This window comes from Arvicanthis niloticus, chromosome 3, assembly GCF_011762505.2.
Source record: "Arvicanthis niloticus isolate mArvNil1 chromosome 3, mArvNil1.pat.X, whole genome shotgun sequence".
NCBI lineage: Eukaryota > Metazoa > Chordata > Mammalia > Rodentia > Muridae > Arvicanthis > Arvicanthis niloticus.
In genome coordinates this window covers 74,827,008-74,840,630 of record NC_047660.1, presented here as the reverse complement: position 1 = coordinate 74,840,630, position 13,623 = coordinate 74,827,008, and the positions used below count along the sequence as shown (strand labels likewise).

Here is a 13,623-nt window from a genome sequence, read left to right as displayed (position 1 = left end):
AAAGCTGAGAGCTGGGGAATTCCCCCTCTGCCGCCACCCTGGCGGCCACATGTCCTGTATCTGTGGCTGAGCCAGAGACAAACATGTGGCCTCCAGGTACAGGACTGCTTAAGTCAAGGGTTTCAAGTCACACTGAGGAATCATTTTGCAAACAAATGCCACAGGTCTCCTCTCAGACTGGACAGCACACAAGGTCAGTGTCAGCAGATCTGACCCTAAAAATAGGCCTCTGAGCTGGTCTAGAGGTTTAGTGTAAGGCTGCCACATACCCTTCGGACCGGTACCTCTTAGCCCAGCCAGGCACTTGGGGCACACAGGTAAGGCCCTTGAATGGGAAGACTGTTACCTCTGGGGCTTAGCCAAGTGTTCTTTGAGAAAATGGCTGAGGGGATTGGAAATCTCGTTTCCACAATTTCTGGAGATGTAGAGAGAACATCCTTTTAGTATGAAAGGCTTCTTGCTAACCTAGCATTCAGTAGAAGCAACACTGAATTGTTTTCTCTTACCTCTAAATCTGAATTTCTGTGATGATTTCTAAGGGATAACCAAACGGGTTAAAGTTCTTGGGCCCTGTCTGAGCCTTGGGATGCTCTGTATTGTATTTCGTATCATGGAACAGAGGAAACAGGGGCACCAGATTCCCTCGGATCATGTGCTGGGCAGTGCAAATAACAAACGGTACTCAAGCCTCCAGCGTCCTGGTGATCTTAAGCCTCATTCAAAGTAAGATACTCTTCAAAGATTTTTCCAGTCTTGAGGGGAACACGGGGTTGGGGATGGAAGGGCCCCAATAGAGATGAAGAGGCTGGATGATGGAGAGATGGAGCTATTCAACTCTGACAGCACCATGTGAAGTAAGAAGAGAGAGGATATACCATATCTCAGACCAGGCTTTCCCATTAGATCCCAGTGCTCTTGTCCAGTGGCCCCAGTAGTCACTGGTAGGCTTGGAATTCAATAGCTGTTGGGACTACTAGACACTGATGGTTCAGAAGCTGAAATTACCCCAAGAAGGGGAAATGAGGGTCACGTGTGAAGAGGTGACCTCACATGTCACGCTCTTTCTGCTGCTTTGACATGTCTCATGTGGCCCCTCCTCGTTCTCACTCTATAGGTCCTATGGACGAGTTGGAAGACTCTGACATTTACTTAGCAGCAGCAGCAGCAGGACTGGAGGGGCTTCTGAGGGCGTTCTCTGGACATGGAGGGGGTAGGAGGTCAGAGAAGACTTAGGGAAGGCCAGGCAGCTCTAAAACCACCTCAGGGGCTAAGGCAGGCTTGTGCTAAGGAAGAGAGGAGAGGCAATGGTCTCTCACCATCAGTGAGCCAGATGCCATGGCTGAGGGTGTTTCAGCCCTGGGGTAACAGCTGAGCTGGAGTGGCAATGGGGCCCGTGGGAGAGTAGACTTTGTGTGACTACTTTCTATCCCATGGCAGATAAAGAGTAGAGGGGTGTGCGAAACCTGAAGGCTGGACTTTGGGCTTCTATTTATTTGCTCTCTTCTGAACTACGGAGACTTAGCAGTTTGCACTTGGGGAGGGGACAAGCTCCTTTCAGCAGCCACAGGACTTTCACAAGAAGTTCCTCCTGCCCGGGCCCTATCACTGCTGTTGTCTGCTTTTGATTTGGGGTTTTAGAGAGAGTGTCTCTCACACTGTAGCTCAAGCTAACCTGGAACTCACTATGTAGTCCAGGCTGGCCTTAAACTCATCAGAGTCGTCTTGCCTCAGCCTCCCTAGTACTGGGATTATAAGCAGACACCACACATACCCACTTCCCAGAACAGCTTTGCGAGCTTTCCTTTTAAGTACTAATGTACGTCCTTTATTCCACGTTCTCCCCTTTTTCAGAAGGGGAAACTGAGGCAAAGGTGAATTAGGTCACAGGCCTCAGGCAGTGGTAGAGACTGGAGCCCAGTGTGCCTCAGAGCCTGGTGGTATACGACCTTGGGGCCTGGTGCCCTTAATGCTTAGGCAGCAACAAGGGCCTTTCGCTTGGCTGCTCTGCTCTGAGCCCTACCCAGGGATGTGTGGGCCTGGGAAGAGCAGGACCAGGGGCTACGCTTAGGGGATGTTACCACATTTCTTCCCAACTTGACTCCAGAGCATATGACGTTTAATTTCAGTTCGAGTGACTGTTGATGGCACTGTGCCTTTGGTTTTCACAGTAAAGAGGTTGGGGAGGCTTCTGGAAGCTTGGTAAGTCCAGCAGGAATGAACTATCTCAGAAAAGCCTCACTTGCACTTCACACAGGAACCGATGAATCTTGCCACCCAAAGGCAGACACTGAGGCCTGTTGGTGCCTGTATCTTCTTCTGTAACTGCCCTGCCATCACCTTCTGCCCGGGCCACACCTCGATACTCTCTTCCCTTGGCTTAGAACACCACCCACCTCCCTTCTTCATCCAAGTCCCTGCTCTGTGGAATGTTCTTCGAGCTGATATGGAGGGGCTAAGATGATCTAATTTAATTCCTCAGCCCTGTATATTATCCCCATTTACACGTGAGGATGCTGGATACTAGGTGCATAAGAATCCCAGGCCCAAAAGAGTATGTGGCAAACTTTTTACAACACCAGGAGGGGAGCACACAGAATCGAAAGCAGGGGTGGGGAGATGACTCAGTGGATAAAGGTCTTGCTGCACAAGCATGAGTACCAGCATTCAGATCCCAACTGCCTTTGATCCCAGCACTAGGGAGGCAGAGACAGGGGATCCTGAGAGCAGCCTGGCTGGCTAGACTAGCTGGGATCCATAAGCTCTGGATTCAGCAAGAGACCCTAACTCAGAAAATAAAATGGAAAGTGATCAGACAGCCAGTGTCAACTTTGAGCTGCCATACAGTTGCACATGTACATGTATCTGAACATATGTGTGCTCATACACACACACACATGCATACATATGTTTAAAAAAAGTCAAGAAGCCCAGGCTTATCCACATGGGCTCGTACTCCAACTAGGAACAAGGCATACTCTCTGTTGACATAACAAGGATGCAAGACTGCTTGCCGAACTGAGTCTCCACTGTACCCCACTTACTAACCTGGCAGCATCTTTCTTTCATTCTCTCTTTTTCTTCCATCTTTTTTTCTTTTCTTTTCATTTTTGGAGATACGGTTTCTCTGTGTAGCCCTGGATGTCCTCACAGAGATCTGCCTGCCTCTGCCTCCCCAGAGTTGGGATTGAAAGCGTGTGTCACCATGCCTGGCTAGTGTCATTTGTCCTAACCTTGCTGTCCCTCATTTTTCTTCATGTGTAATGTGGTGCACTTGTGTCCCATGTAGGAGGTTTAGAGAACAGACATTCCCTGGGAATACAACAAATGAAACCACAAGCATATTCATTCCCTGGAGTCTGGCCAGGGCTGTTATTTCTCTGAGGACTTAAGTGGTGGTTTTAGGAGACAGCAGCCTTGGCCCTGAGCCTTGCCAAGGTCCTTAGCCTTCCCAGTGTAGCATGTGAAAAGCAGCCTAGTGAAGAAAATGGTCAGGGTGGGAAATAGAGGAAGCTCATGCTGTGGGCTACAAGCAACCCCCAACCCCAGCATAAACCCTCTTTTACCCTTTTCCACATAAGGCTTGTTCTGAGGTGACACTCTGTGGGAAATGATTCTTGAAAGAGTTTGCCATGCCAGGAAACTGCCCGCAGCATTCCCACACATCTCAAGAGGAGGCAGAGGCCCAGCTACTCGGGAGTTAGGAACCACAACTGGTCTGGTGAGGTGTCCGTGGGCGTCATGGACCTTGTCTCCCTTGACAGAGCTCCTCCTCTGTCATTGGGCAATGTCCTTCCAGGCTGTCTCTCTTGTCTGAGAGAGAAGCTGAGTGTGGGCCTTCAGCCTCCTCACAACTCCAGGAGGTCCACCTCTGCCAAACCAAGACTGGAAAAGTCAATTAGGAGCTCATAAATTACCACCCAGAGCACTTGGAACCATCTGAAGAGTTAATCAAATGAGTTCATGACATTGACACCGTCGGAGAAGTAATATTAAATTTCCTCTTAAATGAAGGTTTCTCTGGGTTTTTTAAACAAAAGGATTTTTATATTATTTCACATAATTGCCTCCTGTTGACATACTTGCCAGAATCCGAAAGGAAAAAAATCTGTTAAACTTGGATTACATCTGGTACATTAAGAAGTAAATTGCAGGCAGCAGCAACAACAAAAATTCCTGAGTTTTCTTGTCCAAGTTTTAATTTGAAAAAAAAAATCTACAGATTTTATGTTGTGGTTGGGCTCATTTTGGTAGATTTAACATGCATAAAGACAAGTAATGACTTAAGGCAAATTGAAAATATGTATATACTTATATACGGACACTTGTGCCAAATCCCAAATCCAGCAGTAGGTATTGTTCAGCTAACAGAGTCATTACGCAACAGTGTTCTCACTCCCTCCTCTCAGAGAACATTCCAGACCCAACTCGGGTAGGGTTGAGGAAGAAATGTGGTGTGCATTGCATTTAAATTGGAACTAACATTCCCCCAGGAACACAAATATCCACAGGTTTCTCTGAAAAGAGGGCAGAAGTTTTTCAAAAAATTATGTGCGTGTGCCTGTGCATGTGTGTGTGTGTGTGTATGTATGTGTATGCATGTGTGTGCGTTTGTATATGTTTGTGTGTGTATGTTTATGTATGTGTGCGTGTATGTGTGTATATGTATGTGTGTATGTATGTGTACATGTGTGCGCATGCGTGTATGTGTGTATGTATATGTGCGTGTATGTATGTGTATGTATGTGTGTATGTGTATGTATGTGTATAAATGTGTGTGTGTATGTGTATGTTATGTGTGTGTATGTGTGTGTGAATGTGTATGTGTGTGCGTGTGTGTCTGTGTGTGCGCGTACACATGGCCAGAGTTGATGCTGGCTCTCCCACTCTATTACTCTTCCCTTAAATCCTCTGAGACATGGTCTCTTATTGACCTGGAGCTGGGCCTGTAGCCAGCCAGCTCCAGCAATCCTCCTGTCTCTACCATCCCACAGCGCTGGGGTGACAAGCTCATATGGTCATGCTCAGCTTTGTACATGGGGCCTGAAAAAAACTCATGTATTTTCAGCAGAACTAATTCTCTCCAGCCCCAAGAGCAGATTAAAAAAATCATAAGCCAAATTAGGTCAAATATTTCTAAGATGCCAGAGATCTTTGTGGCCCAGCCTATATCCAGCTCATGCCCAATCCTCTCTCACAGTGACCTGGTGGGCCTTGTCTGTGTTTGATACATGACACATATGTAACTTGGAAGGTCAAGTCACAAAGACAATGGTGCTGCTTCCCAGCTCACTGATGACCCCAGAGTGTCCTTGAGATCACTAGCTCAGCCTGAGCCAAGTCCAGGCTGAAGGGGAGTGCAGGGTCCTTGCTCTGCCACTAGAGGTGGGACTGGGAGGGGGTGCCCTCTGCCTCTGTAGGTAGAGAAGGAAGAATTTCCCTCAGGATGCTTTAACCTCAAGCATCAGCGGTTACATCCCTGCACAGCCTCTTTCAAGGCCTGTGCTTGCTCACCAGGCTTTCTTTTTCCTAAAGATACTGCAGCTTTGGGGCCCCTACAGACTGGAACCCCCATGGCTTCCCATCAAGCATAGGAACGAGAATGATCCTAGGCCTGACTACTGCCCTGGAGGTCTGTAGGATAGATAACACAACTGCTTTAGGTCCCCTAGGAAGGCAGCCCTCGGTTTCAGGGCAAGTACCTCCTACATACATGATAACCCTAAAGCAGAACTTGTGTGGGATTTGGGGTGATTCCTCCCCCCCATATGCTGATGTCATGCACACATATCAGAGACACTGAGAAGATGGTTACTGACAAAGAAAACAAAATCAGACACAATTTCATTTACAACAACAAGCACACAGCCAGTGTCAATCACCCAACACCCACTACCATGACCTCCTCTCCCTTCCTCTTGAGACAAGGTCTCACTCTAGATCCCGAGGTGTCCTGAACTTGCTATGCAGACCAGGCTGTTTCTTCAAACTCACAGAGATCCTCCTGCCTCTGCCTCCCATATGCTGGGATTAAGTGAACCATGATGTGTGGCTAATCCCTTTTTTCTTTAATTTCCTCAAGCCACCATAAACATGTCTGTAGGGTTGGGTCATGAGAGGGCTGACATAGCTATAGGGTTCTTCCAGGTGACATTGGGACCCCCAGTTTCAGTAGGTACTTGGACATCTCTAGCTTGGAAAAACTTTACATGGTATTTGAGGTCCCAAACCTTTCCTACCTACCCACCAGTGGGCCACAACTCTGCACACTGGCTCTTGTTGCTCTGCACCATTTTGGGGGCAGGGTACCTACCTGCATTTTTTTTTTTTTTTTTTTTTTTTTTTTGCTGCAGGAGAAAACTATGTTGATCTGATTTCAAAACTGTACTTTTAACCCTGTCATAATGTCTTATACCTGCAATCCCAGCACTTGAGAAGCTGAGGCAGGGGGATTGCTCAAAGTTCAAAGCCTTTCTCATCTATATAGTGATTTCTAGGCCAACCAGGCCTATGTATTGATGTCCTGTCTCAAGAACAAAGCAAAGCCAATAGTTTCCAAGCATGTTCTGCTTTCCGGCTTTTTTAAAAAAGGGACTGGCTAGATGACTTAGCAGGTAAAACACTTACTGGCAAACCTACCGACCCACACCTCATTCTCCAGGACCTACGCTGTGGAAAGAACAAATCCCCACATACTGTCCTCTGACAACACAAGCACATACCTAGGCAATCCTGCACATATAAACACTCGTGCACAAACACACATATGTGTGCACACACGCACATACACATCCATGCACACACATACACAGACCCACACATACACATGCACACACATGTGTGCACACATGTACACATCCATGCAGGTATAAACATCCATATACCAACACATGCACTCACACATGTAATAAAAACATTTTTTAATATATTAAGAACCAGCAAGGTGGCACAGTAGGCAAAAATACTTGCTGCCAAGCCTGAGTTCAGTCACCAGAACCCAAATGGTGCAGGAAGGGAAACAACTTCCACTATTTGTCTCCTCTGACCTTTACACATGTACTATGACATGTATACATAGTATGTATACTATGACATGTACCCCTCCCCCAAGTAAATAAAATGTGAAAACATGTATATCTATAAACAATATAAAAAATCTGGGTTGCACTTCCTCATGGAATGACAGTTTGCTGTCCCATATCAGAGAGGGCACTGGCTCTTTAGTGTGCCACAGTCCTCACTACTCCCTAACGTCTCTTCCTTACCACTAATAGTCAAGTTATCGTTTGTTCTTTAGTGTCCAACTACTTCCTTCCACTATGCTAATTATGTCATCAACCTGTCCCCTTTGTGAAGGAGCTGGAGTTGACTTCTGTTTCTCTGAGAAAGACGCTCTCACAGGCCAAGAAGCCTTCTGAGCTGGCGTTTGATTCCTCAGGTCCAAATCTTTAAGGATGAAGCTGTAACAGGAATCTGGAAGCCTGTCTTGACAGCCTGCCCAGCTCTCATTATGACATTTAGCCTGTGATTGATATGGTGTGTCATGGAGTCTTTGGCAGTTAATCTCTGGGTCGAATCTATGGAAACCAAACAGAGCAGATCTGTCTTCCCCTTTTGGCTGTGATCTGGGAAACAGGCTCTCCCTTCCTCTAGAAGAACGAGAGATTTGGGAGCTGTGAGGGCGGGGCTTGGGGTGCACAGGCCGTCTTTGGGATTTGGAAAGATTACAGGTCTGTGGTTTCTGGACAGCCCCGTGCTTTGTTCTCTTTCCTGCATCGCGCTGGAAGATAATAGATCCCAGAGCTCCTTCTAAGTGCCAAGCCGCTCTGGGTACACAACGCCACTTCCTCTTCTGTCTGGAAACGCAGCCAAAGCTGTAATGCAGGGCCGGGCCAGGGATGGTTCCCTCCACAGCCTAATGAGGGGAAAGAGGCCTCACCAAGGGTTTAGTCAGCTTCAGTGGTCAGAGGATGCTGACAGGAGGATCCACAATGGAACAGACTCCAGCATCTCCTTAAAATCCCATCTTTCCAAGTCCCCTTAGTGACAGGCAGGACTCATAGGGACTTAAGCCACAGCACTTAGGAGTATGGTGCCAGACTTAGAAACAAGATGAGTGGGTGCCATGGGGGTGCACTGAGCAGCACGTCTGTGTAATTAAGGCTGCCGTGGGTCTAAAGAAAAGTTTTAACTATGGTCTTAGGAGACCGAGGAGTCTGAGCTGGTTCCTAAAAGGGAAGTTTCAGCCAGGCCCTGCAATATGGCCATTCCACCTCCCCAAAACCTCAGCAGGCAGGCTCAAGAGTCAAGTGCAGGTCTCACCAACCATCCTGAGGAGGAGGCGCGGTCCACCTTGTGTTCTCTCTGCACTTTCCTACCCTGCACCCAGTCAGGCCAGCAGAGCCTCAGGCCTGCTTCCAAAGCCTGGTTGAGGTCCCAGGCGGGCTGTACAGGCCTTTACCATTCATCCCTCTCATCCACTCATTCATCCATTCACCCCTCAATCCATCCATTTACTTTAGAGATCAAGGAGACCTAAGGAAACCTGCATCCAGGTGGTCCAAGTCCTTCCTCTCCCAGGCCTGGGTCTGCATCGGGAACCAATACCCTGTTCCTATATCACAGAGAAGATGGAAGGCGTTTGGGGTATCCTTGCCACCCTTCTCTCCACTCATCAGCCACATGTCATTCAATTATGATTGTCAGTGAACATAGAAGGAATGAGGGCTCTTGTTAAAGTACTAGCTCTCAGGCCCCTGCCTTGGCCCAGTGTATAATCCCAGAGTCTGTATTTTCAGCTGGTACAAATGACTCCAGTAGAGCTGGCCTTTACAAACATACTGGCAGGCTCCAAAGCAGGGTCCCTCTGTCCCACGTGGTTCTCACTCCAGGAATCAGTCTGTCATAAGGAAGAGATTCTAGAGCCTCCCCATCCCCACGGACAGACACTGTTAGCTACTGATCTTTTCATGTACCTATTGTGAACTTGGAAGAATTGAATCCCTGACACAATGGTTTTAGTCTTTTCACTGCTCTTAAATTTTAAACATTTTCTTAAGAGATTGAGGTCTCATTCTCAACTCTTAGATTCCTGGTCTGAAACATCCTCCCTGAATGTTTTGGACCATAGGCATGTACTCAGAGACCTGCCTACCTCTGACTCTCAAGACCTGGGATTAACTGTCATTATATCCAGTTTAAAGATTTATTTTTAGTCGCGCATGTGTGTGCATCTGTGTGTGTGTGTTGTATGTGTGTGTGTGTAGAATGCACACAAGAGCAGGTGCTAACAATATCTAGACGAAAGTAATAGACACCTTTGGAGCTTAAGTCATGGCCACTGAGTGCCAGCAGTCATTGGGGTACCAGGAACTGAATTTAGTTTCTCTGAAGGAGCAGCACAGACTCTGAACTGCTGAGCCATCTCTCTAGACTGTGAACTTGTTTTAAGTATCATCACCATGTAAGTGTTTAATATGTTCTAATCCACTGGAGTTATTTTTAGCATGTATGTCCAGAATGTCCTTTTCTGAGAAGCTCGCGCCTTCCAAATTGTATGCTGAGCAGTGCTTGATCCCCGGTTTCTCTGAGGCTCCCAGCCTTTCTAACAGTCTTTCATTTCTTCCATCACCCTGCCGTCTCCACCACCCTCCCTCTCAGCCAGACGGGCGCTGCATGTGCTGACCGTCTTTATCATTTCTCTCATATGTAGCGTGGGGACAATGGCAGCTTTCACAAAGTTAAGGCTGAGTTAGTGACTTTAAAGAAATTAGAACAAGGGCACCTGTCTCAAAACAAGCGCTACGTAAGCATGATCAGTACTCCTTCAGTACCCATAGAGGAGTGGTTCCAGGCTCTCAGGGTACCAAAGTCCATGGATGTTCAAGTCTCTCCTATCAAATGGCACAGTTGGGGTGGAGAAGCAGCTAGGTTGGCTGAGAGCTTGTCTGCCATGCACAGAGTCCTGGGTTTGATCCCAGAACCCTATAAACCGGGCATGGTAGTACAGGCCTTTAGTGTCTGCACCATGGAGATAGAGGCAAAAGATAAGAAACTCAGGATCATCATTCTATACACAGCAACTCTGAGGTCAGTCTGGGCTACAAGAAACCCTATCTCAAAGCGGGGTGGGGCACAATATTTGCATATGAACTCCACAATCCTCCTGGGGACTTTACATCATCTCTGGGTTACTTGTAATACCTGATACAGTATTTGTAGTGTGTGAACAGTAGTTAATTAGGAAGTAATGTCAAGAGAAAAAAATCTGTACAGGTTCAGAACAGGCACCCTTTACTCATTTGAGTATTTTGATCCTTGGTTGGTTGATTCTTGACTTAGAGCTGTGCGGTCGAGCAGCCACAAAGGTCTGATTTACTTGTCAAATCGACAAGATTCCCTGGGGACATTGGAAACATTTCTTCCACATCCCACCAGCAGTGTCCAGAAAGTTTTCAAGCTGCAGACACAGCTGTCAAATGGGGACATCTCTTTTGACCCCCGAGAGGATAAGGCAGCAATAGCCAGACTTCAAGCACGAGAACCAGGAATATGATCCCAAGGAGCCTAAGAAAATGGCTGACCCTCATACAGACAACTTCCCTCCACACCAAGGCTTCAGAAGTCCTGCCTCTGTGTGTGGTGTCAGAACCAAACCACATCTACTCGAGACTCAGCCACACCCTTTCTGCTGGACAGCTACTTCCTACAGATTTCGAGAGCACCAGAACCCTATTCAAGCTCAAAATGTCCCAAGATAGCAAGTTCCTGTCAGATAAAGAAAAAAGCAGGCACCAGAGAAATCGGACCTAATAAAAATAAAAAACAAGGAGGTGTGTGTGTGTGGTGGGGGTGCTGGCTGCCTAAATTCAAGCTGTTCTTGGGTCTGCTATAAATCTGCTTATGCTTCCTGAGGTTTTTGCTGTGTGAACACTGGAATGTTGGGGAGTGTCGTTTAACTGTCATCATGGCCTTTCTCACTTACCTGCGTGGCTTGGGGTGAGCAAGAAGTGGGGCATAGCAGGCAAGGACACGACCACTAAGTTAAGCTCTGCTTACTGCCTCCTCTACAATGCCTACCATTCCCTGTTAACCCCATTCCAACCCTCTTTCATGCAGAAAGGAAGGAACCTGCCTTGGCTCTGAAATGGCATCAGGAGATACAAAGACAAGCATCAAGCATGCCCACCCCTGTGCCGAGAGGTTGTCCCCGCAGGACAAGGAGGGAGATGCTGAGAACTACTGTACTCCTGGAGCCTTCGAGCTGGAGCGTCTCTTCTGGAAGGGCAGCCCCCAGTACACACACGTCAATGAGGTCTGGCCTCGGCTCCACATTGGTGATGAGTAAGTTCCAGGCTCAGCCTTACGTTGCTGTTGCCCTGGGGAATGCATTGTCTCCTCCATCACTCGCTACCAATGCCTAATGACAGGCCCTGTCAGCTGTTCTATGAGAAGTATATTAATTAGTGCCCATCTCCACTTTATAGAAAACCCAGAAAAGAGCCTTAAGCAAGGCAGGCTTATTTTTCTTTTGTGCATAAGTCCAGAGGAGGGCTAGCTGAGGCTAGCATGGTGACTGCAGGGGTACCCAGACAAGGGCTTCTGTGCAGTGTTTTTTTCATCATGAGGGTCTAGCATCTTCAAGGTTGCTCAGGACCCAGAATGTACACAGGGCTCTGCTATGACACATAGGACCCAGACAATAGGGAGTTAGGGGAAAGAAAGTAAAAAAGGGCAGCTTTCCAAGGGGAAGCCTAGCCTAAGACTCCCCTTCACCTAGCTGCAAGAGAACTGGAAATGTACCCCCTTTTTTTATAAAAAAGTACCCCAGAATATGTGTTTATAAAACAGTAAGTCAAAAACTCAGCTCACTGCCCCTTTTATAGGACTTAGTCTATTTCCTCACTTCAAACACAAGTGAGAAATGTTTGTGGTAGGTGATGATGATTATGGCCACCATTTACGGACCACTGTATGCTGAGTGCTATGTGAAGTACCCTGCAAACAGGACCTCAGTTTTGGCTTTCATGACAACCCAATGAAAGAGAATATCTCAAGGTAAGGAAACTGACTCACAGAGTTATTTTCCTAAATAACCCATCCTAGATCCTAGACCTTGGTGAGAGAGAGAGCTGAGGTTTCTGGTCTCTACTTCATACTCCCCCATCCTTCTGAACTGCAACTTAAGCTCTGCCTGTCCTTGGAGCAGATGGGCAGGTGCCCTGTGCATGTGATGTTAATACCCAGATGGATGCTCAGATAAACAAGGTAAACTATTCAGCATGAGCCATAGCCCTTGCCTTATTTTTTCCCCCTTAATCTTTTTCTTAAGGTATAGGAAGTTAGAAAACTTGTGTGCCATTTCCTACTAAAGTAAACTGAATAGAGGGTCATAAAAACAAACTGCAAGCCAAACACGGTGCTGCATGCCTATAATCCTAGCACATCAGAGGTAGAGACAGGAAGATGAGGCGTTCAAGGTCAATCTTGGCTATATAGTGAATTCAAGGCTAGCCTGGGCTTATGGGACACTGTCTCAAACAAGTGAAACATACAGTATCTCTTTTCCCACTCTTAATTCTGCCAACAAGTATTAAGTTTGGTCTTTTTTTTAAAAAAGCATTTTTATTGTGTATGCGTGTGTGCATGTGTGCATACATGTGCATACATGTGTAAACCACAACATATGCATGGAGGTCAGAGAACAATGAGCTGGAGTTGGTTCTCTCTCCACCATGTGGGAACCAGAGATTCTGAACTCAGCTCATCTGTCTTTGCAGCAACCACCTTTACCCACTGAACCATCTTGCTAGCCCACCTATATTAAGTTCATGTGCTATGTTTACTTTCTGTGTGCTATTTCAAAGGTTAAAAAAAAACATCATCCATGCATACACACTCATATAAGGTACTTTCATTTCTTTTAAACAGATTTATTTTTCTAAAGAATTTATTTTCGTTATGTAGACACATGTATGTCTTTGGGACGGATGCATATGAGCGCAGGTGCTCTGTTGGCCTCTGTTGGGCCAGGGTGTCAGAGGTCTCAGATTCCCTGGAGCTGCAGTTATAGGCAGTTGTAAGCTGTCCAACGTGGGTGCTGTGAACCACTGGGGTCCTCTACAAGAGCAGTATGAACTCTTAACTGCTGAGCCATCTCCTTAGCTCAAAACACAAATGGGTGTTTTGTTGTGTTTGTTGAGACAGGGTCTCAGTAGATCAGGCTTAAACGGTTTCTTCTTTAAAAAACAATTTCTACCATGTATGCTGCTCTGCATTTTAATATTCCACAGTACAACTCTGGTACAATTTGTCCAGTCATTCTCCGTCGAGAACATTAGGGAAACTTAGGCGAGGGGTACACAGAACTCGGTGTACTGCTTTCTCTTAGACTCCAGCTCTACTGGGATGTAATTTATGGACCATAAACCCCATCCTCTTAAATTGTACAATTCAATGATTTTATGATACTCGCTGAGTTGTGCAACCACTGCCTGCACATCTAACTGCAGAACATTTTATTACCTCAAGAAGAAACCAGGATCCACTAAGCAGCCACTTCCTACTCCCATCTTCCTCAGTCCCCCTGCATCCACGAGGCTACCTTCTGTTCTTATTCATTTGCCT

The 13,623-nt window shown here is 46.7% G+C and overlaps 1 protein-coding gene across 2 annotated transcripts in view; it reads left to right on the top strand.

Annotated features, from left to right (window-relative positions):
• The first annotated feature begins 238 nt into the window (after nt 1–238).
• The window catches only part of Dusp29 (dual specificity phosphatase 29), a 37,312-nt gene continuing 23,927 nt past the window's right edge, over nt 239–13,623 (top strand). The window contains exons 1-3 of one of the 2 annotated variants that reach the window (XM_076931232.1): nt 259–317; nt 9,391–9,460; nt 11,116–11,340. In XM_076931232.1, the coding sequence (XP_076787347.1) occupies nt 11,144–11,340 (197 nt within the window). In that variant the 5' untranslated portion in view covers nt 259–317; nt 9,391–9,460; nt 11,116–11,143. Of the gene's footprint in view, nt 318–9,390; nt 9,461–11,115; nt 11,341–13,623 lie in introns of both variants that reach the window. The other variant, XM_034497412.2, reaches the window with a different exon arrangement.